This window comes from Mauremys reevesii, linkage group 16 (genome assembly GCF_016161935.1).
Source record: "Mauremys reevesii isolate NIE-2019 linkage group 16, ASM1616193v1, whole genome shotgun sequence".
NCBI classification, from domain to species: domain Eukaryota; kingdom Metazoa; phylum Chordata; order Testudines; family Geoemydidae; genus Mauremys; species Mauremys reevesii.
Genome location: NC_052638.1, coordinates 8,087,387 through 8,112,143, shown reverse-complemented (window position 1 = coordinate 8,112,143; position 24,757 = coordinate 8,087,387). Strand labels below are relative to the sequence as shown.

The 24,757-nt window shown below is 53.1% G+C and overlaps 1 protein-coding gene across 5 annotated transcripts in view; it reads left to right on the top strand.

Annotated features, from left to right (window-relative positions):
* Positions 1-23,095, top strand: part of CCDC102A (coiled-coil domain containing 102A) — a 55,661-nt gene extending 32,566 nt beyond the window's left edge. For 2 of the 5 annotated variants that reach the window (XM_039503003.1, XM_039503008.1), the window contains 6 exons: positions 455-571; positions 5,250-5,459; positions 7,251-7,421; positions 7,531-7,582; positions 9,844-10,065; positions 21,877-23,095. In XM_039503003.1, the coding sequence (XP_039358937.1) occupies positions 455-571; positions 5,250-5,459; positions 7,251-7,421; positions 7,531-7,582; positions 9,844-10,065; positions 21,877-22,286 (1,182 nt within the window). In that variant the 3' untranslated portion in view covers positions 22,287-23,095. Of the gene's footprint in view, positions 1-454; positions 572-5,249; positions 5,460-7,250; positions 7,422-7,530; positions 7,583-9,843; positions 10,066-21,876 lie in introns of those variants that run through there. The other 3 variants (XM_039503004.1, XM_039503007.1, XM_039503005.1) reach the window with 3 other exon arrangements.
* The last annotated feature ends 1,662 nt before the right edge of the window (positions 23,096-24,757 follow it).

Genomic DNA, 24,757 nt, shown 5'->3' with positions numbered 1-24,757 from the left:
AACCCTTGCTCCAGGAAAACCACCTGGTGCTGCACAGATGCTCTACTCTTGTGAATTCTCACCATCAGTCTGGCCAGGTATGTAGCCGGCCGTGCCCGTAGTATCTGAGCCGCAAGGCACAGGAGGGACAGGCAGGCTTAGTGCAGAGGATGTTCCTTGCTGCCATGTGCAGTGACTCTGAGCCCAGTCTGGGGTGCCAGTGGCCCTGCGTATGCTATTTGCACAAGGCCATAGCAGGTCTGTGGGAGAGGGAGGGTTGCCAGCACGGGTTGTGGCATCACAGGTGGGTCTGGCTGAGAAGTGGATTTGAATGCCCTTGGGTACAACTAACCCCCGGCCCCCTTCTGGGTCTCAATCAGTCTCAAGCTGCTTCCTGTTTCCCCCTCTGATTGAGCCCAGGGACTTGGTGCCAGTTTGGTTCTGTGGTGACCGCTCTGCATCTGTCTCCCCACAGCTGAACATCCTCAAGGAGCTCCACCAGGATGAACTAGGGCGGATTTCGGAGGACCTGGAGGACGAGCTGGGGGCTCGCTCAAGCATGGACAAGAAGCTGGCAGAGCTGCGCACGGAGGTGAGAGCGAGTGAGGTGTGTGGAAGGCTTGCAGCATCTCCCGGATATGGCTGAGATTTTCAAAGCCTCCGGAAGATGTCTGGAAACCCAGTTTACAGGAAGGTGAATGAGAATTGGGCATTGTGACTGGGTACCCATGGCTCCTGTCGTCTTGGCTCTGCACAGAGCGCTCTGAGATCTTTCCTCATGCAGGTACAGGGCTGAATCCCCACTCTGGCACTTGGAGTGCAGAAGGTGGGGGCCTGCAAGGATTCTAAAAATTAATACTGGCCACTTGTATTACACTCCCACGGTTACAGCTTCTCTCTGACCTTGGCTTGGTAAACGCTGCCACCACCCAAATACAAAAAAAACCTCTTGGGCCCAGGAAAGAGCACTTGGTAATTCCTCCCTGGGGGGTACCCTCAAGCCCTTTCACCCCCCCTCCAGGGAAGAGCTGAGAAAGAAAATACAGGAAATCGGTTGTTGCCACCAGCTAGGTAATAATTGGAGATATACCAATCTACTAGAACTGGAAGGGACCTTGAAAGGTCATCGAGTCCCCTCCCCTGCACTAGCAGCAGGACCCAATTTTTTTGCCCCCTATCTGGCTGGCCTCCTCAAGGATTGAACTAACAACCCTGGGTTTAGCAGGCCAATGCTCAAACCACTGTGCTAATTAAACAATATGCACAAACCTCTTAGGACACCAAAAATCCAATCCTGTTCTTAAAAAAGATAAATTTTATTTTAAAAAAAGAGGAAAAAATACATCTTGAACTTAGGCTTTTTGCTAGATCTTAAAAGAAACAATTACAAAAATTAAGCATCCAAAATAGCTTTCTTGGGGGTTCAGCTTAAAGGTTACAAGCAAACAGAAGCATCTGGCGTTAGCACAGAGGAGATCCACAAGCCAAAATAAAAAAAACCTAATTGCGTCTATTTAAACCTGCCCTGTCCAATAATTTCTTCTCGGTATGGAAGATGAATTTTTATATCTGGTTCAAGCCTTACACAGCATTCCTGCTGCCCTCTGTTCCCCTCTTTCCCAGAGAGGCACAACACACAAACAAAGGGAAGTTTTAAAAAGTTCTAGCTAATAGCTCACCAGTGACCTAGCTGCAATTTGATCTGGTAATCAGGAACCCCTCTCCTTAACTTTTTCCCTCCTGAGGTCCTCATTGGTGACTGGTTCCCCCCAGGGTGCCACCTGGAATTGGGGTACCACTGAGCCCTCCTGACCCACCAGCCTGGGCTCCCTGTAAACCAGGGCTTCTCAAACAGGGGTTGCCGCTTCTGTAGGGAAAGCCCCTGGCAGGCCGGGCTGGTGTGTTTACCTGCCCTGTCCGCAGGTCCGGCTGATCGCGGCTCCCACTGGCGGCGGATCGCTGCTCCAGGCCAATGGGTGCTGCTGGAACAGGGCGGCGGGCCTGTTCCTTGCCGCCGCCCCAGCAGCCTCTATTGGCCCAGAGAGGCTGGGCCTGTGGCGGGAGCCACGATGGTCTGGACCCTGGACTACGGGGCAGGTAAACTAACTGCCAGCCTGGGCAGGCACAAGGGCACAAGGGGCTGCCCTGAGAAACCTGCTGTGTGCTGCTGCTGCTGCAGCCTTGCCCCTGCCTTTTCCCAGGCTTCAGACTGCACGTTCCCAGCACACATACAGGTAGGGCACACCAGCTGCAGCGTTACACACACATGCTGAGATCAGCTCTGCATGGGAAGGCTCAGCTAAAGAACTGCCCAGTTACTCAAGTGCACCCCCCCTTCTAGAGGGTAAACCGAAAATTGTACCGTCTTGCGCTGCACAGAGAACTGGAGAGCGCAGGCTCATGAAATTCGCCCCCTCCCTCCGTGTGGAGAGGGATGTGTGCAGCTTTCTGCCCCAAGTTATGATTTCTACACACTGGTTTTAGACAAAATAAAAACAAGTGTATTAACTACAGAAGATCCACGTTAGGTGATTAGAAGGGATAGCAAACAGATCAAAGCAGATTACCTAGCAAATAAACAAAACCACAATCTAAGCTTAATATACTAAAGAAATCGAATATAACTAGCAAATTCTCACCCTAATTGTTGGTTTAGGCAGTTTGCAGAGATTCTTGAGGGCGAGCTTCACTTGCTTGCAGCTTAAAACCCCGGGTCTTCCTTTCACAGGTTAAAAATCCCTGTAACCTGGGTTCAGCCCGTCTCTCGCAGTTCAGTCCTTGTTTCTCAGGTTTTTCCAGCAGTCATCTTGGATGGGGGAGGGGACGGGGGGTGTCAGTGAAGGAGAACCACGATGATGTCACTCCCCTGCCTAAAATAGCTTTTGCAAATGGCGGGAATCCTTTGTTTCCACTTTAGTTCCCACGGCTTTCAATGGATATTCTGTGATGGAGTCCAGTACCAGGTGACCTGGTCACATGTCTCTGTAGGGCCATAGCAGCCGTGAGTCAGAGCCTGTTTGTAGTGTCCCCAGGAAGGCTCCCTGGTGGGAGATTAGCATCTTCTAAGACCTATTGTTCTCCCTAATGGCCCTTCTCAGCCAGCCACCTAGACTGATGACACCTGGGGAATACCCACTAGGCAGAATGCAAACACATTTGTAACAGATGCATAGACAATATTCCTAACTTCAGATACCAAAATGATACATGCCTACAAACTGGATAACCATATTCAGCAAATCGTAACCTTTTCAGTGACCTCTCACATGCCTTATCTTGCATAAAACACATCATCGTTATGCCATAATCATATCATCATAATATTACTATGAAGATTATGAGCCGTAATGCCAGAGCGGCATCTCAGCCTGCATTTTTGGGCAGGATTGACTGGTGCAATTGACTAAAGTATGAGCTTCTGGGAAGCCCTGTACAAATCCTGACTTAGGGGGATGATGATCTGTGGTACAGGGTAGGCTTGGCAAGCCAGTCCAGTAATGTCAATTGAGTGGTCAGCTGATTGCCTGGTATTTGACCACAGTCGAATATTGTCAGGCCCTGCAGCGAGAGGGCCCTGAAGAAGAGTGCCCCAGCAGGGTGGTGCTGTGCTTTCATTCTTCGTATCATTGTTTTGCATTTTTCTGAGTTAAAATAACTCGATTCAGTAACTTGTTTTGTGTAATTAGGCATCAGTATTGATCTAAGTTGAAGCCTCCTGGAGGCCATAGAGCCTCAATCTCTTTCATTACTGTTGTTTCTGTTCTAATAAATCAGCTCTAAAGTACTGACCATTTTTTTACATTGTTTGGCTGCTCAATTGACCAATTATTTTGGGACCGGTCAAATACCCAAATACTTATACAGCCCTCCGTGGTCTGAGCACCCCCCAGCATTTAATACAGGGCAGGGCTGTTACCCCATTGTACAGACCGACTAAGAGACACAAGAATGGCAGAGCAGGGTCTTGAACTTGGATCACCTGAGTGCCCGTTGGGTGCCCAGCCACTGGGGCATCCTTTCTTCCTGCTCTGGGTCTCTTCCTACCAGTCATTTTTAGAGCCTCCTATATGTGTTGGGCAGTAGCAGCTCAGTGCCAGTTCAGGCCTCGGTCCCCGCCCCAACGGCTGCATGACGTAAAGGCACCAATGAACACCAACAGAACAAGCCAACGGCAAGCTGCTCGGAGCAGGATCTCTCCACTGGGGCTTGAATGCTTTGATGGTTTCTTGGAAGAGACAGAGGGTCCTTGGCAGAAAGGATTCCAGGCATTTGAGGAGCAGGGAGAAAGGCACAGATCTGAGGGAGGGAGACACAGGGCAGGGGGGAGCGAAGCCTGGCTGAATTTAGGGAACAAAAGGGGCTAGTGGGAGGAGGGGAGGGCTGATCCCCACCCTCATCTGCACATCACAAAGCCACCACTGAACAGATTCGTTGGCCGTATCTTCCTGAAAGAGGCAGAGCACTGGGCCAGCAGGGGGCGCTGCGGGTCAAGACTGAGCTGCATGGGCAGAGCCATGAGGGTTGGTGTAGCTGGGACTCTGGGGCGCTGGCAGAGTAATGTGCGGGCCCAAGGCTGGAGCAGCAGGGGGCGCTGCAGGTCAGGACTGGATCCATCAGCAGAGCTGCGTAGGACTAGCAGAGAGGGCTGTGGGAGAGCTGGGTGCGGAGGCTTGGACCCACAACGACTGAGGGTGCGGCAAGTCAGGAGCGAGGACCCCTGGCAGAGCTGTGTGGAGGGGCCCAGCACTGGGAGAAAGGGGACTTTGCTTTGGGACTGCCCTGTAGGCTGCGGTGCAGCAGGGTGGAGACGAGGGGCTTCATCTGTGTTCGTGTCCAAACTGAGATGTCTTGAGTCACATCCACCCTTTGGGTACTGACACCGGTACCCAGTGGACCAACGGCCGGCTGGGTCCACTCGCTCTCGCCCGTACACCCAGTTCAGCAGGGAGCCCCTGGGGAGCTTCCCCAAGGCCAGCTCTGGCTGGAGTTGCGCTACTCCATGTGGGATGTTACTTTAACCGCTGGCTAAGAGGTGTGGGCATATGACCCACAGAGAAAAGAGTCTACTACTGCCACCAGCCAAGGGAGTCAGGCCTCTTCCACTTCAGCTAAGGCGTGAGTTGCAGGCCCTGGCTCTAGCCTTGCTGATGACCCGTGTGGGGCCCCACTCTCAGATGGAATAGCTAAGGGCTCCCCAGGATGCCCGTTGGTAACTAACACGCGATGACCGCCTGGTTTGACGTGGCGTCTGTCCCCTCCCCCTCACCCAGATGGAGCGGCTGCAAGCGGAGAACGCGGCGGAGTGGGGGAAGCGCGAGCGCCTGGAGACGGAGAAGCTGAACCTGGAGAGGGAGAACAAGAAGCTGCGGGCTCAGATTGAGGACCTGGAGGAGGTGCTGGCCCGGAAGCGCCGGCAGACGGCCAGCGCGCTGGACACTGACCTCAAAACCATCCAGGCCGAGCTCTTTGAGAAGAACAAGGTGAGGCTGTTGGGCAGAACGTCAGTAACAGCGGGGGCACAGCAAGCACCCGTGGTCAGCCTTTGCTGTCACAGCCTGGGGCGGGGGGCGGAATTCCTGCCTCAGGAAACCCCATGGATCAGGGATGAACTGGGCCCTTTGATATTAGACAGCATCTGGGCCAGGAACGCTCCCAGTAACACCCCAGTTGGCTCTAGGCTCCTAGCCATTAAAACTCCTCTCCACGCTCCATCCCACTCTGTGTCTCTCCTGAGAGACCTCAGGCCAGGGTTCAAGCTCAGGAGGCTAAACCGTGTTTGTGGGCTTCTCCTCTGCTCCTTTGGGATCTCACCGAGAGGACAATGGGGAGAGGTGGAAAGGGGATCAGAGGAACCCAGCCACCTTCATCCAGGGAGGGAAGCCGTGACACCTCCAGTCATCACATGGACAATGCCCAGAGTCAGGCTAGGTTAGACACAGTGATCATGGAGGAGGGGTTTCTGGGGGTTGCTTAGCGTCTTGGGCTCAGGCACCCAGTGTCATTGCAGGGGGAGGGAGGAAAGGAGGCTGCTACCTTGGACGTAAAACCCACATGATTTTAGGGATGGAAAAACTAGATCCAATTAAATAAACCCCACCCCGGCTTTTGCTGCTGCTGTGAGGTGTGAGACAGCTCAGTTAACCTTTCCCCCGTTAGTGGTCAAGGTCCATGTGTTTCTCCATGCCCTGGTCCTGGCAGCCTCTGGAGAGGAGCTGCTGAAATACGAGACGATCCAGTCCTGAGGTTTCCAGCCAGAGAGGTTTATAAGCAGCGATTCAGATAAGCTCTGGATGCACCTTTTGGGCTGCATGTCTGAAACAAAATCCCCTGTTGTTTGAGGTTCAACTGTCATCGGGTGCTTCCTCACCTGGCGAGTCAGTCATGTTTCCAGCCCTGTGGGTGGGCAGATGGGAAAGGAACAAAGGTGGCTTTGTCCAGGTGTAGCTGTGACACCCCACTAGCAATTCCCCTGGAACAGCCATTCTCCCAAACCTTTCTGGTGGAGATAAGGGACTGGACATCAGCTGGGCCGGAACTCCTGGAGGTTGTGCTATGCTGGTATTTGGAGAGCAATCGGGAAATGCAGAGACACGAGAGCTCGGGGGAGGGGAAGTCTCCTGAACTTGGGAATCTCAAAAATCAATGTTTGAGTTTGGTTTGAGATGTGGGTGAAGGTTCAGTCTAACCCCTCAGTGTAAAGCAGCAGTAGCTCAATCACCCGCAGGAGCACCTCTGGGAGTTCTGCTCACTCATTCCTATCTGTACCCATTACTAGAGAACACTGGGCTCGGGCCTCTTCCAGACAGAGTTTTGGGGTGCCCCTCTCCTCTAGCCATAAAGAAAGCCCTTCTATTAATGATGCTCTGTGTCTCTCTAATAACCTCTCTCCCTAGTGCTTGTGACCCCCCCGAAACCTGTTCTCGCTCCCCACCTGGAGAGACCTGGGGTAATAAGTTTTTCAGAGGAAGTGTGGAGGAGAGGCAGTGGTGCAGGTAGGGGACGGAGAGGCAGGACTCCTGGGTTCTATTCCCTGCTGTGTGACCCTGAGTAAGTCACTTCCCCATCTGTAAAAGAGGGGAGACGATACTTAGCCCTCTGCTAGGGCTGATCGGAGCCTTCATGCACTAGTGTTTGTTCAGTGCTTTCAGATCCTTGGATAAAGAGGCCAGAGGTGGGCAGATGATTAATACAACGGCTGGCTTAGCCCATCCTGAGTGTCCTGTGCCCCAGCCTGCACTGCCTGTACCCTAACCCCTCCCACTGCCCTCCAGGAGCTGGCCGACCTGAAGCACATCCACAGCAAGCTGAAGAAGCAGTACCAGGAGAAGACGGCCGAGCTGGCGCACGCCAACCGCCGGGTGGAGCAGCACGAGGCGGAGGTGAAGAAGCTGCGTCTGCGGGTGGAGGAGCTGAAGAAGGAGTTGGCCCAGGCGGAGGATGAGGCAAGTCTGGGGCACACACCCTGGCCTATCTCTCCATGGCCTCGGGGGCAGGAGGAGGGTTTTCAGCACCCAGGAGTGCAGCCGCTGAAATGTCACCGTTGACCAGCAGATGCTGCAGGCGGCTCCTTGCTCTGAGCAGAGGGAAACGGATGGCAGCCCAGGTAATATGGCGAGGCGTTGCTGGCACATGGGGACTCAGTCGTGGCAACACCTGCAGTTAAACAGCCAAAGCCATCCTCTTACAGCACCAAGGCACTGAGCTGGGACTCAGGAGAGTCATCGCTTCAGAGAGGTTAAGGAAGGACTATACCACCATCTAGTCTGACCTGTATCTCACACGCCATTCAGTTTCACTTCGCTACCCTTGTGTGGAGCCCCGCAACTGGCGCGTGGCTAAAGCGTTTCTTCCAGAAAGGCAGCCAGTCTGGAGATGCAGAATCACTGCTTCCCGCGGGGAGATCTGGGTTCCTGGGGCACCTTGAGCACGGCACTTAATTTCTTGCATCCCCCGACCTGTGATGGGGATATTGATAGTCGGTCACAGCACAGAGGGGCTGGGAGGATAAAATTCGTAATATCTGGGAGATGCTCAGATGCTGCAGCAAGAGGGTTCTATGAAACCACAGGTAGATAGAATAACACCTAGCTGTTATCGAGCGCATTTCACGAGTCGTTCTCAAAGTGCTTTACAAAGGAGATCAGGAGCATTATCCCTGTTTTACAGATGGGGAAACTGAGGCATGGAGACTTGCCCAACATCACCCAGCAGGCCAGAGGCAGACCTGTGAATAGAGTCCCAGGTCTCCTGAATCTCAGTCCAGTGCTTTATCCACTAGGCCACACTGCCTCCCACATAGAGACATATAGAAGCCCAACGATAAGAACCTCTCAAACTATCAACATTTCCTTTTCCCAGTGAGAGGAATCCATTCCCGTAGCACTGTCACAGCAAGTAAGATCAGAGGCATCTAAGCACACTGCAGGGAGGTCCTGGCCTGCTGAAAGGGCAGGCCAAGCACTTAGTCATGGCCCTGGCAACCTTTCAGAGGTGCTAAGATGGAACCAGAAAAGGTGATTAAGTGTTAATGTGATGGACTGAGTGGCTCAGGAGCTAGGCTAACCAGGTGAAGAGCCTTTCCCACCTCTGGTGCCAGCTCATCTCCTGCCTAGGTCAGTAGTGACTGCAAGTTACTGGCTGATAGAGGACGGCCTTGTGTGGAACGAGTTTGATGGGGCTCAGCCCAGTTCCTAGTGAGTAAATCAGTGTCCATGTCACTACCTGCCTCTCTTGCTAGCAAGGGCTGGATAGGCGTAAAGAATGAATTCCCTGCTCGCCCCCAGAGCAGTCCCCTCCCGGCCAGGCGTGGTGCATTGTGGGCAAGTATCTCGTCTCACTGGCCATACTGCACCTGTTCTGTGGCTGAACAGCCAATGCACCTCAGTGCTGGCCTAGTGTGGCCACTTCTAGGGGCGCGAGGGTAGCTTGGCTTTCCTGCTGACATGGTGTAGGCCAGTGGTTCCCAAACTTTAACAACCTGTGAACCCCTATCACTAAAATATCAAGTCTCGCGAACCCCCTCCTCAAAATGAATATTTCCAGGGATTTTCTCCTTTACCCGAGAATAAATTATCAAAGCAGCGATCTTGGAAATATAAAATTGGTTTTTACGACCTGCTTGTTTACACACTATTTATTATTATTTATCATTACAGTATTTTTATCACATTATGAGAACCGCAACACTCTTCCGAGATCTCACTTTCGTAGCTTGTATCGCTTTGAATAAGCCTGTTACAAGACAAGGCTCCTATGTTTCCTCAAGGAGTATCAGATGTGAAATAGCAGGAAGGGATTTAAGAAGCCAACTGAGAGTTCCTCCTACACAAACATTCAGGTCTTGAGCAGTCCAGGCAAACAACGCAGGTTACAACAAAGCTTAACCTTGTCCTTAGTAATAATTTAAAAAACAATTCTAGCTGCCAATTTAATTTTAAAAAACAGCAAAAAATATCCACCTCCCTTTCCATTTCTTATGAGGAGTCTTGAAGTTTAAATCTCCTCAGTGTGATAGAGATGCTTGCTTTGATCTGCTTAGCTCTTAAAGTCCAGGGGCTCCGGGCTGCTGGCCCCATGCTGCCCAGGGTCCCTAGGAACAGCTCTGTCCGCCATTAGGGAATTGTTACATGGGCCTGTCACCGGCCACCATCAAAGAGTAATGGCTTTGAGTCTGGGTCAGATTTGAACCAGCCACCTTGAGATGGTCTGTGCTCATGGCCAGTCTTATGTCAGCGCTGCCATGACAGTAACGAGAGAATGGCAGAAAAGAAATATACGTTGAGACACCAACCCACAGAATCCAGGAAATTCAGAGCTGCCTCCATCATGTTCAGTTATGCTCTACACCTGTTCCTCTCGTCTCAGATCACTGGGCTGTCCTACGAGCCATGTGGGTGGCAGTGCCTGGGGACGATGGCTACTACACACGGCTGTCGCTAGCTGCTGCCCTCGGCGAAGACAGTTGTGTGTGTTTGCCTTGCAGCTCGATGAAGCCCATAACCAGGCACGGAAACTGCAGAGGTCCCTGGATGAGCAGACGGAACAAAGCGAGAACCTCCAAGTGCAACTGGAGCACCTGCAGTCCAGGTGAGGAGAAGCAGGGCTGGGGAGGATGGAGTTCCTGAGGAGGGACAGAGATTGGAACGCGGGAGGGCAGGAAGGACAGAAATAAAGATGGGCAAGATGAGGTTGGAAGCTGGGGTGGAAAGACTGACAGGTGCGGCTGCCAAGCTGACCTGCAGTGTCTCAAGAGCGCGGTTACTAACCTCAGGGCAGACTGTTAGGAAGCAGGGCACAAACCCCAAATTGGCAGAGTTTTATACACCAACCAATTCTCAAGTGTAAACTCCTCAAGCACTGTAACAGCCGTAACATGGAGTCACTGCGGTCTGTGTGGCTGCCCAGCTGAGCTTGCCTTTGTGATGGGTGGCCCCTTACACCAAAAATCACGGTAATGTTCAAGTTGATCCCTGTCCCAAAGGGCCAGTCACTTACCCCAGGTTGACTGCACCTTAGATCTCACACCAAAGACAACACTTGTAGCCAATCCTATAATAAACCATCTAAAGATTTGCATCAGACGAATGCATCCAACAAAGTGGGGATTCACCCACGAAAGCTCATGCTCCAATACGTCTGTTAGTCTATAAGGTGCCACAGGACTCTTTGCTGCATCTGAAGATTTATTAACTAGGAAAAGGAAATGAGAGTTATTTCCAAGGTTAATGCAAGTAATCTCTCTCTCTCTCTCTCTCTCTCTCTCTCTCTCCAATATTAAGTTTCCAAAAGGACAAGCTCTGTATGTCCTTTAGGGCTAACCTAGGCCAAGCACAGAGAAGCTTTTGCTTATTCTTAGTCACCCTCGCCCTCCTAGTCCAAGCAGCATGAAAGATACAGTTCCTCCTTGATAAGGCTTTTTATTCCCTCTCCCCGCCCCCGCCCCTGCTTCTGCAAATTCAGCTGTGGGGAGCAATTCATTTGCACATCTCTTCTTCATGGGGTGGGGGTGGAAGTTGAAATCAACAAACTCTTTTGTCCTCTGATGTTCCACAATAGTTGGTCTGATGTTGATGGGCCTCCTTTGTTGGGCAGAAGACCTCTCCTGTTGGAAACTAGCATTTCACACCTGGTAATGCTTCTCTCCTCTGGTGACTTCCAGTTACAGAGCAAACACTTCAGTATTCCCTTAATACCTATTTTAACGATACTAACCCAGGGGGGAGCCAGACTGGTTCCCACTCTGTATTTGTCAGTGTTCAGCTGAGTGGCCTTGGCATGAGCTGGCACCTGGTTTGCCAGCGTCACAAAGGTATGAAGTGGGTGGATGAATGGAAGTAGCAGAAAGGAAGGAACGAGACGAGAGGACGAGCGGGAAGGGAGGAAAGGTCAGAGTTCTGGGCTATGGGGAGGGAGCAGGAGCTGGGATTCCCAGCGATTAGTCTAAATGGCAGATTCAGGGAGGGCTACACACCCACTTGCGACAATTTAGTTAGGGCTGTGTTTACATACAGATGTGCCCCAGGTTAGTTAAACCTCTCTGAGGACACTGTTGTTTCAGTTTGAGGGGCTTATTTTGGTTCAGCATAACCCTGTTGCTAATCGATTTAAACTAAACCGAAATAAGAGTGTCCACACAGCCTTTTGCACCAGTTTAACTAAAATCACACCTCCCGTTAAATCGGTGCCACATTGCAGGTAATAACAAAATGTTTTTTTAAGTACATCAGAAGCAGGAAGCCTGCTAAACAACCAGTGGGGCTCCTGGACGATCGAGTTACAAAAGGAGCGCTTAAAGATGATAAAATCATTGCAGAGAAACTGAATTAATTCTTTGCATCAGTCTTCACGGCTGAGGATGTTAGGGAGATTCCCAAACCTGAGCCGTCCTTTGTAGGTGACAAATCTGAGGAACTGTCACAGATTGAGGTGTTACTAGAGGAGATTTTGGAATTAATTGATAAACGTAACAGTAACAAGTCACCGGGACCAGATGGCATTCACCCAAGAGTTCTGAAAGATCTCAAATGTGAAATTGCTGAACTATTAACTATGGTTTGTAACCTGTCCTTTAAATTAGGCTCTGTACCCAATACTGGAAGGTAGCTAATGTAACGCCAATATTTAAAAAGGGCTCTAGAGGTGATCCCAGCAATTACAGATCAGTAAGTCTAACGTCAGTACCGGGCAAATTAGTTGAAACAATAGTAAAGAATAAAATTATCAGACATGTAGAAGAACTTAAATTGTTGAGCAATAGTCAACATGGTTTCTGTAAAGGGAAATCGTGTCTTACTAATCTATTAGAGTTCTTTGAAGGGGTCAACAAACATGTGGACAAGGGGGATCCAGTGGACCTAGTGTACTTAGATTTCCAGAAAGCCTTTGACAAGGTCCCTCACCAAAGGCTCTTACATAAATTAAGTTGTCATGGGATAAGAGGGAAGATCCTTTCATGGATTGAGAACTGATTTAAAAGACCGGGAACAAAGGGTAGGAATAAATGGTACATTTTCAGAATGCAGAGGGGTAACTAGTGGTGTTCCCCCTAGGGTCAGTCCTAGGACCAATCCTATTCAACTTATTCATAAATGATCTGGAGAAAGGGGTAAACAGTGAGGTGGCAAAGTTTGCAGATGATACTAAACTGCTCAAGATAGTTAAGACCAAAGCAGACCGTGAAGAACTTCAAAAAGATCTCACAAAACTAAGTGATCGGGCAACAAAATGGCAAATGAAATTTAATGTGGATAAATGTAAAGTAATGCACATTGGAAAAAATAACCACAACTATACATACAATATGATGCGGCTAATGTAGTTACAACTAATCAGGAAGGAGATCTTGGAGTCATCGTGGATAGTTCTCTGAAGACGTCCATGCAGTGTGCAGTGGCAGTCAAAAAGTAAACAGGATGTTAGGAATCAATGAAAAAGGGATAGAGAATAAGAGGGAGAATATCTTATTGCCCTTATATAAATCCACGGTACACCCACATCTTGAATACTGCATAGAGATGTGGTCTCCTCATCTCCAAAAAGATATACTGCATTAGAAAAGGTTCAGAAAAGGGCAACTAAAATGATTAGGAGTTGGGAACGGGTCCCATATGAGGAGAGATTAAAGAGGCTAGGGCTCTTCAGCTTGGAAAAGAGGAGACTAAGGGGGGATATGATAGAGGTCTATAAAATCATGAGTAGTGTGGAGAAAGTGGATAAGGAAAAGTTATTTACTTGTTCCCATAATATAAGAACTAAGGGCCACCAGATGAAATTAATGGGCACACATTTAAAACAAATAAAATAAGGTTCTTCTTCACACAGCACACAGTCAATCTGTGGAACTCCTTGCCTGAGGAGGTTGTGAAGGCTAGGACTATAACAGGGTTTAAAAGAGAGCTGGGTAAATTTATGGAGGTTAAGTCCATTAATGGCTGTTAGCCAGGATGGGTAAGGAATGGTGTCCCTAGCCTCTGTTTGTCAGAGGGTGGAGATGGACGGCAGGAGAGAGATCACTTGATCATTACCTGTTAGGTTCACTCCCTCTGGGGCACCTGGCATTGGCCACTGGCGGTAGACAGGATACTGGGCTGGATGGACCTTTGGTCTGACCCAGTGCGGCTGTTCTTATTTCAGCTAGACAGTAGTATACTGCAGCTGCCCTTTACTAAGGGATGCCATTGAGAGACAAGTTTGGTTTGGGTTTTCTTTCACCCCACAGTCGCTGGTGTGATCCTGTACCTTGCACCGAGGATAGCAAGGTACAGGATAGCAAGCCTGAAAAATCGGGACACTCTTTTTTTTCTTCAGGGGGAGGAGAGGGAGGGGAGGTTATATTTGCGTATATAATAAATACAAACCCCCTAATGACCGATACTTGCATTGTCAGAAATCCCAACCTGGGAAGCGCTCAGGCTTGCCCAGCTAAACTGTTATGCAGGAGGGATGGAGGCTCAGGAGAACAGCTGCCAAGTCAGGGCTTCTGCCTCTGTTGTCCATGGTGCTTGGCCGGAGCGTTCATTCCCCCTACCTGCCTCACGTTCCCTGTAGTCGCTTAGGGGGGCATAGACCACAGATGGGCACAGCACAGGCGCTCTAACGAAGTGCTGCTAAGGGAGGGAGCTGTTCACATCTCCCTGGACTCCTGCTCGTCTGAGCCCTTCTGCTGGAAATGGCGGGGGGACAAGGAGGAGGATTGTACCAAAGCAGGGCAGGGAGCGTAGGTGGGGGCGGAATCTGCTGTGAATTATTTATCAAGTGGAGCAGGAGAGAATTCTCCTGCCAGTGATAAATTGCTGCTGCGCAGCAAGAGGACTTTCCAAAGTGGGCTAATCCATTTAGCGTCCCCGCAGGGGCTGCCTGTCAGCTCCTGATGGGAGGGTCAGGATGGGAATCGGGGCCCAGTGCCGCTGTAAGATCAGCGTGTGTAGTGACGGATCCACAAGGGCAGCGCTAGCCCCCTCTCTCCGTCACTTTCATTCAAGAGAGGCCTGGAAGCTAAAACCAGGGGAAGCCTCCCTCAATCCTGGCAGCTTGGAAAGCCAAGAGCAGCAGCACCCGCACACCTTCCGGCTTCTTCCTGCTGCCCTGGCAGTGTCAGACCATGCTGCACTGTCCTCCACAGAGACTGTCCCGGGTTTTGCAAACCATTTTACTTCCTATTTTTCTACTGGGAGCAGAACCCTCCCCGCTCTCCCTCTTCTGGGGGACCTTGGCCCGAATCTCCGGAGGACCCCAATAATGATGTCACAGGTGGCTGAGCTTCAACTCTCCCTACCCACATCTGAGTGTCCAAGGGGCGCTCTCCTGTCAAGGTCTAGGAGGCAGGGAGAGGGCTGCAGCTCGGGTCAAAGCCCGGTGTGTCGTCATTATCCAGCTCCTCCCAAGATTTGCTGCAAGCCCTCAGCGAAGACTGAGACGTGAGGACCTGGCTTTTCTCTTGTAGAAACAAGCAAGGAGAAGCTTGGTGGGGAAGAAAGTTGAGGCTGATTGTGCTGCCCAAAGAAGCCAAGCCAGCTCTCGGGTTTGTTTTTTGCTCCGCAGTTCCCCCTTCAAGCACCGGGTTAAACACAGCAGGGGCTCAGGCATGTTCTAATCCTTGTTACAGGCTGGCGGGAAGATCCCCCAACTGCTGTCACTTGTCCTAGCTCCCCTGAAGGACAGTTTCTATCAGCAGAGGATCTGCCTCCAGGTTAGATCAAGGTTCCCTTAGATGGTTCGGCCACAGTTCACACAGGCCAGCTGACACCTTGTCACAGTGCAGAGAGGTTATATGGTAGATGCTAGGTTATAGCTGGGGATGGAGAGGAGCACAGGGACGGTCCTTGCTCCCTTGCTTCAGGATATTCCTGCAGCTGCAGAGGTGGTGGGATGAAAAGGCATAAGCCCTGCAGCTGTACTGAACAGCGCCAGGCCACTGAAAGGTTGCGGGGAGGCACATCCCCCGGTGGCTCCCCACTGCCCCAGGGGCTGCATGTGTCTGGCACCATGAGGAGCAGCATTTGACCTGGAGTTGGGGCCAGCAAGATGGATGTGACACTTCCACAAGTCTCTGGCTGCTGCTTCTCTGCCAAGCCCCTCCTGATGCTGTAGCAGGTTGAGTCTAACCCCGCAGGCTGGGTCATGGAATCCAGACCCCGGCACCCTCTCTCTGCTGCCACCGCCCGTGGGCTGAATGAAGGTAGCAGCTGAGGAGAGTGTTAGCCAACACCACCTCGTCTAGGCGAGGTGGGACCAGGGCTTGTCTACACCTGTGTGGTATAGCTGCCCCAGGCCTGACCCCTGAGTGGAGGTGAGGCTCCAGTTGTATTCACTCTGGGTTTGGTTTCCAGACCCTGGATTCGATTCTCTCTGAAAGGCACTGATCACCCCTCAGCTACCAGTGCCTGGAGTTTGGTACCTTCCTGAGGGGAAAGGGGGCCTCTGTTCGGAGGTGCTGGGCACGGCCACCCTCTCACAAGGCTTTTCTGAAGCAGAAGCCACTTCTCCCCTCCAACAGGCAGGTTTTCTGGCTTCACAAGAGCAGCTGCCTGGGACACCCTGAGCATACTCTCCATTGTGCTCTTGGGAGCAAGCTCCGTTGAATAGCACAAGCCAAGGAGCAAAAAGAGTCTCTTGCCTAAACCCCTAGAACTACCCGTGTGGTCTACAACTGTATCCACCTGGGTTGTGATCCCGTCAGCACCCCCCGAGTTCAGCAGGGTCGGAATGGGCTGGGAGACTTCCAAGGAGCACCCTGGGTGATGGGAAGTAGCACTGGGGCGTTAGCAGGGGGCGCGCTTCCCTCTGAACCCGGCTGCACCCCAGCATGGGGTTACTCTGCTGCTGGAGATACTGTCTTACGGACATGTCAAAATGAGGCCTTGCTAATGAGTAGTCACGAGAGATTCCCGAGCTGCTAGCCCCAGTGTCCTGGCCAAAGTCAACCTGTGGGAGTTAGATTTAGCCTAAATTTCCCCTACCGCTTCCATGGGTCTGTTTGCTCCTCGGTTCCTGCCCTGAGCCATTGGGTAGGTAGATGCACTTTTCAACAGCTGCATCTTTGCACCCAGAAGAGGCAGTGTTGCAAGGGCAGGTCTTGGATTTTAGGCTACGTGTTTTGGGAGGACGTAGCATCTAATCCATCACTGGCATTTGGAAGGTGCCAGCCACCAGAGGGTTTGGCCTGATGGAAATGCTAGTGATTATGATATAAAGCACATGGGTACTTCCTCCATTGATCTGGCATTCCTGGGATAGACCCGCCGTGCCCGAGGAGGAAGTGTAATGAGCGAGGCTGATAAGCAATCTTCCCCATTGCCATAACCTGCCTGGGATCACTTCCAGGGGTCCAGGGAGTCCTTCATTATTTACTTGCTGTGTTCCTGGAGTACTTCCTCGGTTTGACACCTGGATGGAACATGGCAGGGACGAGCACCGATACTCAGACACGACGGGCTCTTGGCCCAGGCTTAGGGCCGAGGGCAGGGCTATTTGGGGTCAGGCTCGCTCTTAGGGGGAGCAGGGGAATAGGAGACCGCAGCAGGTGTGTTGACCAGCTGGTGGTATAAGCGCCGCCAGGTGCATGATCCATTAAACTGCACTTGTTTTCTGCATGGAAAGGACTGTGCTTAGGTAACAGGAGCAAGACGCAGGCCGATGGGAATCGCTCAGGAGGATGGCAATTCAGTGGACGTGACGGGCCTGATTCTCACCCATTCTTGCACCTTAAAGGGGCCTTCAAAGGGGCATAAACTATTATTTACACCCCCTCTAAGGCCCCTTTACACAACGAGAGCCGTGAACTGAGAATCAGGCCCGGAGGAGTGTTTCACAAACGGCTCCTGTGGCCCCAGCTTTGGCTTGTTCAGCTCTGGGGTCTGGGCTTGGCCCACGGGGAAGATTTTGTGTTGTTCGGAGCTAGGTTCAGATTTCAAACCCCTCCGAGGCCAGAGGGCTGCGGAGGTAGTAGAAAGCCCTGCTCAGCGCCTGGGCCGAGTGGAGCTTTCTGGCTCCAGAGCCGTGTGCAGCCAGCGGAGGCAGACCTGGGGAGGGTGCTAGTGCTTTTGGGTGCCTCACTTATTGGGGCCCAACGTGAGACACCTTAAAGGAGCTGAGCACCTGCCCTCTGGAAACCAGGCTCCTTTCTAGCGGGACAGGCCCCCAAAATCGCGAGTCCCAGTGGAAAATCGTGGCCTTGGCTCAGTTCTGCTTCTTTGAGGCATGACTCTCTGTTCATCTTCCCCCCTCTGAAGAATGAGGATAATTATACTGACCCTGCTGTGCAAATCCATGTGAGATCTATGGCTGCACTATGCAGTGGAAGTGCTCACAATTATTCTTTTAACCTGATTATAATCTGCCAAGGCTGGAAGAACCTTCACTCGAGCGTGACTTTAGCTCTCAGCACGGGAGGATGTTCCAGTCTAGAGAGCAGCTCTTACTCGGCTGGCTTGAAAGGGCCCATCTAGCAGTACCCACCCCATCCTGTGCCCAGCCAGGCAACCAGCTCCTAATGTTTCGGCCCCTTCACCCTCCTTCCATGCAAAGATCCTTGGAGTCGCCCCAGACTCTGCTGCTGGAAGAGGATTCCACACTAAGGCACAGGAGCACGCAGCAGAAAACGAACCAAGCTCCCTATGAGCAGGGGCGCTCGAGGGAGAGCACTGGGCGCGATATGACACCGGGGGGGAGGAGAGGGCCAGAGAAATGCTTTGTCCTCTTAAAGATGCTGTGGTTTTATTGCTCTTAAAAAGTTGCTTTTTTTTTTTTTTTTTTTTTGGTACGTTCCTCCAGCAATAAAACCCTGAAATGGACGCACGACAAATCGATTCTGCGCCATCCAAAGTGCCTGGGAGAGGCAGCTGGGCTTTTTTTTAATCTGATTTTATTTTACTGGGACATGTCCATTAAATCATACAGGAATAATGGAGACTTCATCTCCTCCTGCCTCCCCCGCCCCCTCTTTAAATAATTCATGCTTTCCAGTAAAATGCAGCAAAGTCGTGCTTTTTGCCCGGAGGATGACGGGAGAACTGCTTCCATCACATTCTCGGGGCTTGGGTTTGGAATTTGAATCATAAATTTAGCTGATGAAGTTGAATGCGCCGGAGAGCGAGCAGCTTCCCATTGACAAGGAGAACACGGGCCCCATCCGAAGCCCCCTGATGCCAATGGGCAGCCTCTCCTCGACCTCAGTGGGCACTGAAACCATGTATGAGGAGCGGGCCTGGGTACAGGCCCCCTTGCTCCTGTCTCCTGGAGAGTCACCAGTGAGCGCAGTCGTGGGCTTCCCACACGCTGTTCTGCTATCAGGCTGTGGTGATGGGCCCTAGATCTTACCCAGTGCTTTTTCATCAGTAGATCTCAAGGCACTTTACAAAGGAGGTCAGTAGCATTAACCCCATTTTACAGATGGGGAAACTGAGACACAGCAATATAGTCCTGCTGGCAAAACTAGGATATAATGCAGATTTCCAGCATCCAGTGCTCTGTCTACTAGGCCCTACTGTGGGAGGCCACACAATGAGACTGGGTTCTCCATTTCCCGTTAGCTCTGGGCCTCCCTCCTATCGCTCCAGTAACAGATTTTGGCCTTACCCCCACCACCCCCAGCCGCCACACTCCCTCAGTCCTGGGTGTGCCCCACTCTCCCCTACAGGTGCATTGAGGTGGTTCAGGAGGCACCGTCGTCCTCCACATGCTTCTCTGAAGCCTCTCCCAAGAAGAGCTGATTTATTTCCCTGCCAAAAAATAGCCAGTTTGGGTTAAAACCTATTTTTATCAGGGAAAAAAACGGTTCTTGTCGAAAAAGTGCCATGCAGTTCAACCCTCTAGCTTCCTTGGGCCGCCTTGTGGGGAGCCTTCAACTCCTCCCCTCCCGGTCTTTGACCCCCTGTGCCATCATGGCGGTGACGAGGGGTTGTCTCTTCACCAGAGTTAAGCCAGGCTCTTACCCAGCAATGCCCCTGCCCCCCTCCCATCCGCACACAAAACCCTCTCGGCCACGTTGGATGGTGCTTTCAACCCAGGTTCACTGGGCCAGCTGGGGATAGAGGCCAGAGCCTGGGTACAACTGTCCCTTGGGCTGGTAACTCACCTGCTTTGCAGGGAGGACACAGGGCAAAGCTCTCGAGTGCCGATAGTCCTCTAGTGCCTCCCCCCGGGGGCCCTGAAGGAGAGAAGTTCTCCCCCAGGTCACTGGGAAAGGCTCACGGAGCGGCTCAGCGCCCTGCAGCACACGGGGAGGTGCAGCACCCATGAGGACCCAGTAGCTCAGGCAGGGTTCTGCAGTGCGGCTGCTCACTCCCGGGCTAGCCTAGCCCAGGTGCTGACCCCCTGGGCTAACTCCGCGGGAAGACCTGCCCCAAGGGGCGCTGCCCAGCCAGGGATATTTTATTGCCACCCAGGAGGGGATTAGAAACCTCTTGGGGGACCACGTGCTGCTGCCCGGGGGGCATTGGAAACTTCCTGTGGGTGGGTCGAGGGGGGTAGAGACCTGGGCGATCCAGTTTGGGATGGGGCTCAGTCACTGGCTCCCCAGGCTGAGAGGCCACCTGTGGAGGCACAGCAGGAACCACCTGGCCTCACCGCCTGGCCTGGAGCAGCGTTCCAGGGCTCGCCCTGATGCCTGGCCTGGCGGGGAAATCAAAGGAATTTCCCCTCCTCCAAAAAGTCTCTGTTTTTCATGCTAATGGGCCTGAGTCCCTGCCGTGATCAGGCAGCTCAAAGGGGTGTAAAGCCCCCAGATCTCCCCACCCAGCCAGGGATTCCCCAGGCCAGGACCAGGGAGAGGAGATGGCTGCAATCCCCAGCCAGGTCGGGGCAGTAGCCAGCTAGTCTAGCTTCCATCAGCCCCGAGTTGCGCTCTCTGCTGGGGCTGGAGCCTGTGGAGAACTGGCCCCAGAATCAGGAGATGCTGGAGGCTGCTGAGAAGTTGACGCAGTGGGGGTGGGGGTGAGGGCTGTTTGTTTTAAAGAGAAACAAAAATCTCAGAAAATAGCCAAACTGCAACTGCTCTGGGTGCAGGGCTGCCGAACCAATGTCAGAACCAAATGCAAGCCCACCCACAAGGAGCCGGAGACCCTCCCTCCCATCTGGAATTGTGCCCTAGAGATGGGCCCTGGGCTTGTGGAATCAGGGGCTGGATCTGAGCTTCCCCTGGGACTGGCAGGGGCTGGGGTCGAGGGATCCAACTCAGGAGCTGTAAGGAGACATCCCAGTTGATCAGGGAAGCGCTGGGAGACGCCTTCCCAGCAGTGTCAGTGCGGGCTCTGTTCCGGTCTTAGCGACACCCAGACTGCTGTGCTGCCCAGGCTGGGTGATGTTAATCTGGGGGAGGCAGGCGGAGGTCATGACAGCTTTGAGCTGAGTCTGCTGCTCACTCCCCTCCCCTCCCCTCCGCCCTCTGATAAATGGCTCCAGACAATAATGTGCTGCTGTTAAGTACCCAGGATCTGAAAAAGGCTTTAAGTGAACTTGGTTGCTTTAATCAAAAGTCCATTAAGTGTTGCTTGGAGCCATTGAGGGAAAGGCTGTTCGGATTTGGCTTTATCAGCAGGTAACACCCACTTAGCAGAGAGAGAAGACAGCTCTCTGTTCTTCTCCCAGGCCCAGCCCTCCCTGGGAATGGCCAGCTTCCAGCTGCTTGTAACATAGCTAGCTGCAGATCCGGGACCCCGGGGCTGGCGTTGCAGGATCAAACTGCAGGCACTGAAATCCAGTGCCAGGTCTTCCCCCAGGGGCTGTGCCTTGGCATCCATTCCGGATGGGCACTGACCTCCAGTGCCAGTGCTTCTTCCCAGGTTTCACTCCGTTGCCAGATACCTGGGCTGCCTGGGGAATCTGCCCAGGAAAGGTGGGGCCGAGAGCAGGTCTGTAGAAGGGCGACTCTGGCAGGTCTTTGTGGGATTGGGGGAGTTTGGGTCTATAATGAGGGCGAGGCCAAAGGGACCTGCCTGCCCAGTGCCACTCCTATCAGCCCCATGTCTGCCCCACTCTGCCCCACGCCACCCCTGTGGTGCCGGCTTTCATCCCAGCGTGGGAGAAACAGCAAAGCAAAGACCAGTTTGCAGACAGCAGCACCCACCCCAGAGCGGCAGGGCAAAGCTCTCAATGTGCTGTCGGTTCTGTACACGGCCCCAGAGTTCTGCCTCGCACTGGGGCCCTGGCAGGCGTGAGGGGTTTGGAGAGGGGAAGCTAGAAAGGTCGGGGGGGGGGGGCAGTGCCATGTTGATGGATGTCGTACAAGAGCCTAACCGGCCAGAGAGGGGGGCATGACAGAGGGAAAGGGGAACGTGGTGACAGATGTCTAGAGAGGTGTGTACATCTGGGGCTAGATAGACACAGCATGGCAGGGCGCTCGCGGTGTCTCTGTTCCCCTCTCCAATACGTTTGCCTTTGCTCTGGTTTTTCTCGGCCCAGGCTGCGCAGGCAGCAGAACGCGCCGCTCTTTGGGAAGATCCGGAGCTCCCGATTTGGCCCCGACGACCCTGACGATGGGACCAGTGACCTGGATGAAGATGAAGATCTACAGATCCAGGTTCCTTAGTGCCCGGTGCGCAGGGCCAGTGAGACCGTGGCTGGAGGAGAGAGAAGGAAGTGGCGGGCTGGACGCTTGGGGAGGAGAATACCTGCAGGAGCCTGGTCCCTTTCACAGGCCTCACCGTGGGCAGCCAGACAAGCCAAGAGCCAGCAGAGGACGTGTGGGGATACAGCCTCTGGCCCTGCTGGCCTGTGTCACCGCCAGTCATGGGGAGGGTCCTGGAGAGAAACCCGTGGCCAAGTGTCCATCCCAGGGGGCAGGATCGGTTCTACCCCAGTGGGTTTCGTAGACACAGGGAGATAAAGCCTCAAAGAGTGGGTTGAAGAGAAATCCCCAGGGGGCTGTAACCAGATGATAACCAGAGGAGTAGGGAGGAGCCAGGCTGCAGAGCATGAATTAGCTGCCCTGGGCAGAGCAATGGCATTGGTGCCGCTACTGTAGAAATGATGCCAGCAGCTGAGGTGTTGTGGAGGCCACTACAGTGACTGAGTCTGTGCACTGGATGGTACACGGTGCAGTCTCTACCCCCTCGCCATCCCTGCCCTGAATGCCCTCTGCAATTCCAGCCTCCTGCCAGTCCCTCCCTCCCTAGCTCTTTCCTGGCACATGGCTTTCACCTGACAGGTCCCATCTCTGACGCCACCCGCCCCCGCCTCGGTTCTAGCCTAGTCTGGGAACCGTTTGCATCTCAGCATCACACGCGAATGAACTGAGCCTCGAAACCAATGACCTCCCTTTTACTGATGGGGAAACTGAGGCACCGAGCAGCGCAGTGACTTGCCCAGGATCATGGACCTCCAAGGCCTGCACCTCGGGCACTAGGCCCTGCCTCCTCCCCATGTGCCCTGTCCACCAGCAGCCGCTCTCCCTCACTCCCGTTTGAACACATGCACCTCACAGCGTGAGTGGACATTGCAACAATACACCGGAGGGCGTCCAAGGCAGAAAGCAGGCAGAGCTAACCTGGATGAGCCCGGCCCCTGGAGCACTGACAGCAGGAGCCAAGTACACCGGAGCAAACCCTTCTATTTTATATACGGATTTTATATCTATGTATGTATTTGTATATGTTTTATATTATAAATATAGAGCTTTGGGCCCAGGCGATCCCTTTGGTTGGCCTGGTGCCGTCCTTTCCCCCCACACCTAGCCCCTGTGACGTTAACGCTCTGCGCTATTCTGTACCGCGCCCGCCTGCTGGGGCCGGCCGCAGTGTGGAAACGGAGGCTGGTGGAGACAGGAGATCAGGAAGCAGGTGGCTGCTTCGGCAGGGAACGTTTACAGACAGCGTCTGACAGCTGGTGGGGGCGGGGGGCTGTAATGAATTGAATTTATGATAAACTCAAGTGTGCAGAGCCATAACTAGGGAGTTTTGCGCCTGAGGCAAGGGACAGGGGCAGCACGTCCGGCTCTTCAGCGGCGGGTTCCTCTCGGAGGGAAGGACCTGCCACTGAATTGCCCCCGTTCTTCAGCGGTGATTCGGCGGCAGGTCCTTCCGTCCGAGAGGGACTGAGGGACCTGCCGCCGAATTTCCGCCAAAGAGCCAGACGTGCCGCCCTCTCCCTTGCCGACAACCGGCGGCAATTCGATGGCGGGTCCCTCAGTCCCTCTCGGAGGGAAGAACTTGCCGCTGAATTGCCGCCGAATGAGAGACTTTCTGCGCCCCTCACCTTCTGCACCCGAGGCAAGTGCCTCACTCGCCTTCCCCTCATTCCAGCACTGCAAGTGTGTGACTAGAGGTGTTATCTGCTGGGATGGCCAGTGGGGGAGCCTGCCTAGATCAGAAGTATGAACCCGCCACAGGATCATAAGGGGTTAATGGGTCCTGAGAGCCTATTGCACCTGGAGGGCATGTCAGGCTCAGTTCAGGAGCAGGCCGAGCTGGGATGGTTTCCATAAGGCGGGCGGGGGAAGTAGCGTGGTCAGGCTGAAGACCAACCCAGCCATAAGGGGAAGAGAGATGAAGCTGCAGGAGCCAGGCTTCACTCCTCTGGTGGTGCCTAGGGAGGGGTGAGGAATGGAGGGACGGGGCCCTGTGGGCCGGTGTCCTGACGGGGATGGGAAGAGAGAAGGGGGATGGGAAGAGAGACTGGCATCTCAGACTCCTAGGAGGGGGAGCAAGGTGGTGGCGTTGTTTGATGCTACTTGCTGAAGAGCCTGGCCCTGAAGTGAGAGGCTGGGTGGAGCAGAAGACTTCTTGGCTTGCTACCTGTGTCTCTTAATACAGGTGATGGTGGGATGCTAGAGGGATATGACTGGCGGGCTGAGTTATCCCCCACACACACACACACACACACGTGGCATGTGGTGGGGGACATGGCTATTAACAGGCGCTGGCAGAATCATGTTGTTTTCCCTTTGGATCAGCCCATGAATGAACCACTGCTCTCACCATTCCCGTGACGCCCAGGCAGAGCCTGCAGGGCAGCTGAAAAGGGCCTTGGCTAGGGGCCTAAAACGCTAGTAAAAAACCCCTAAACAATAATGGCCTGTGATAACAATTTTATAGGGAGCCTGGGGTTTATTGCCCCCATAACAGAGTGTGATGTAACGGCAAGGAGCTCACTTCCTCCGGAGTCGGCTGCTTCCAGGAATCCCGGAGGGCACGATGCAGGAGCGCCCGGTGCGAGGCAACTCCCAGCATCTCCCAGCAGGGGCTGCTCCGGGAGGGGGGGCAGCAGCTCCGGTTTGGGGGCGCTCCTAGAAACTCTACCCCCGCTGGATTTCAAAGAGGAAGTTGAAGCTGGCGAAAAGACAAAC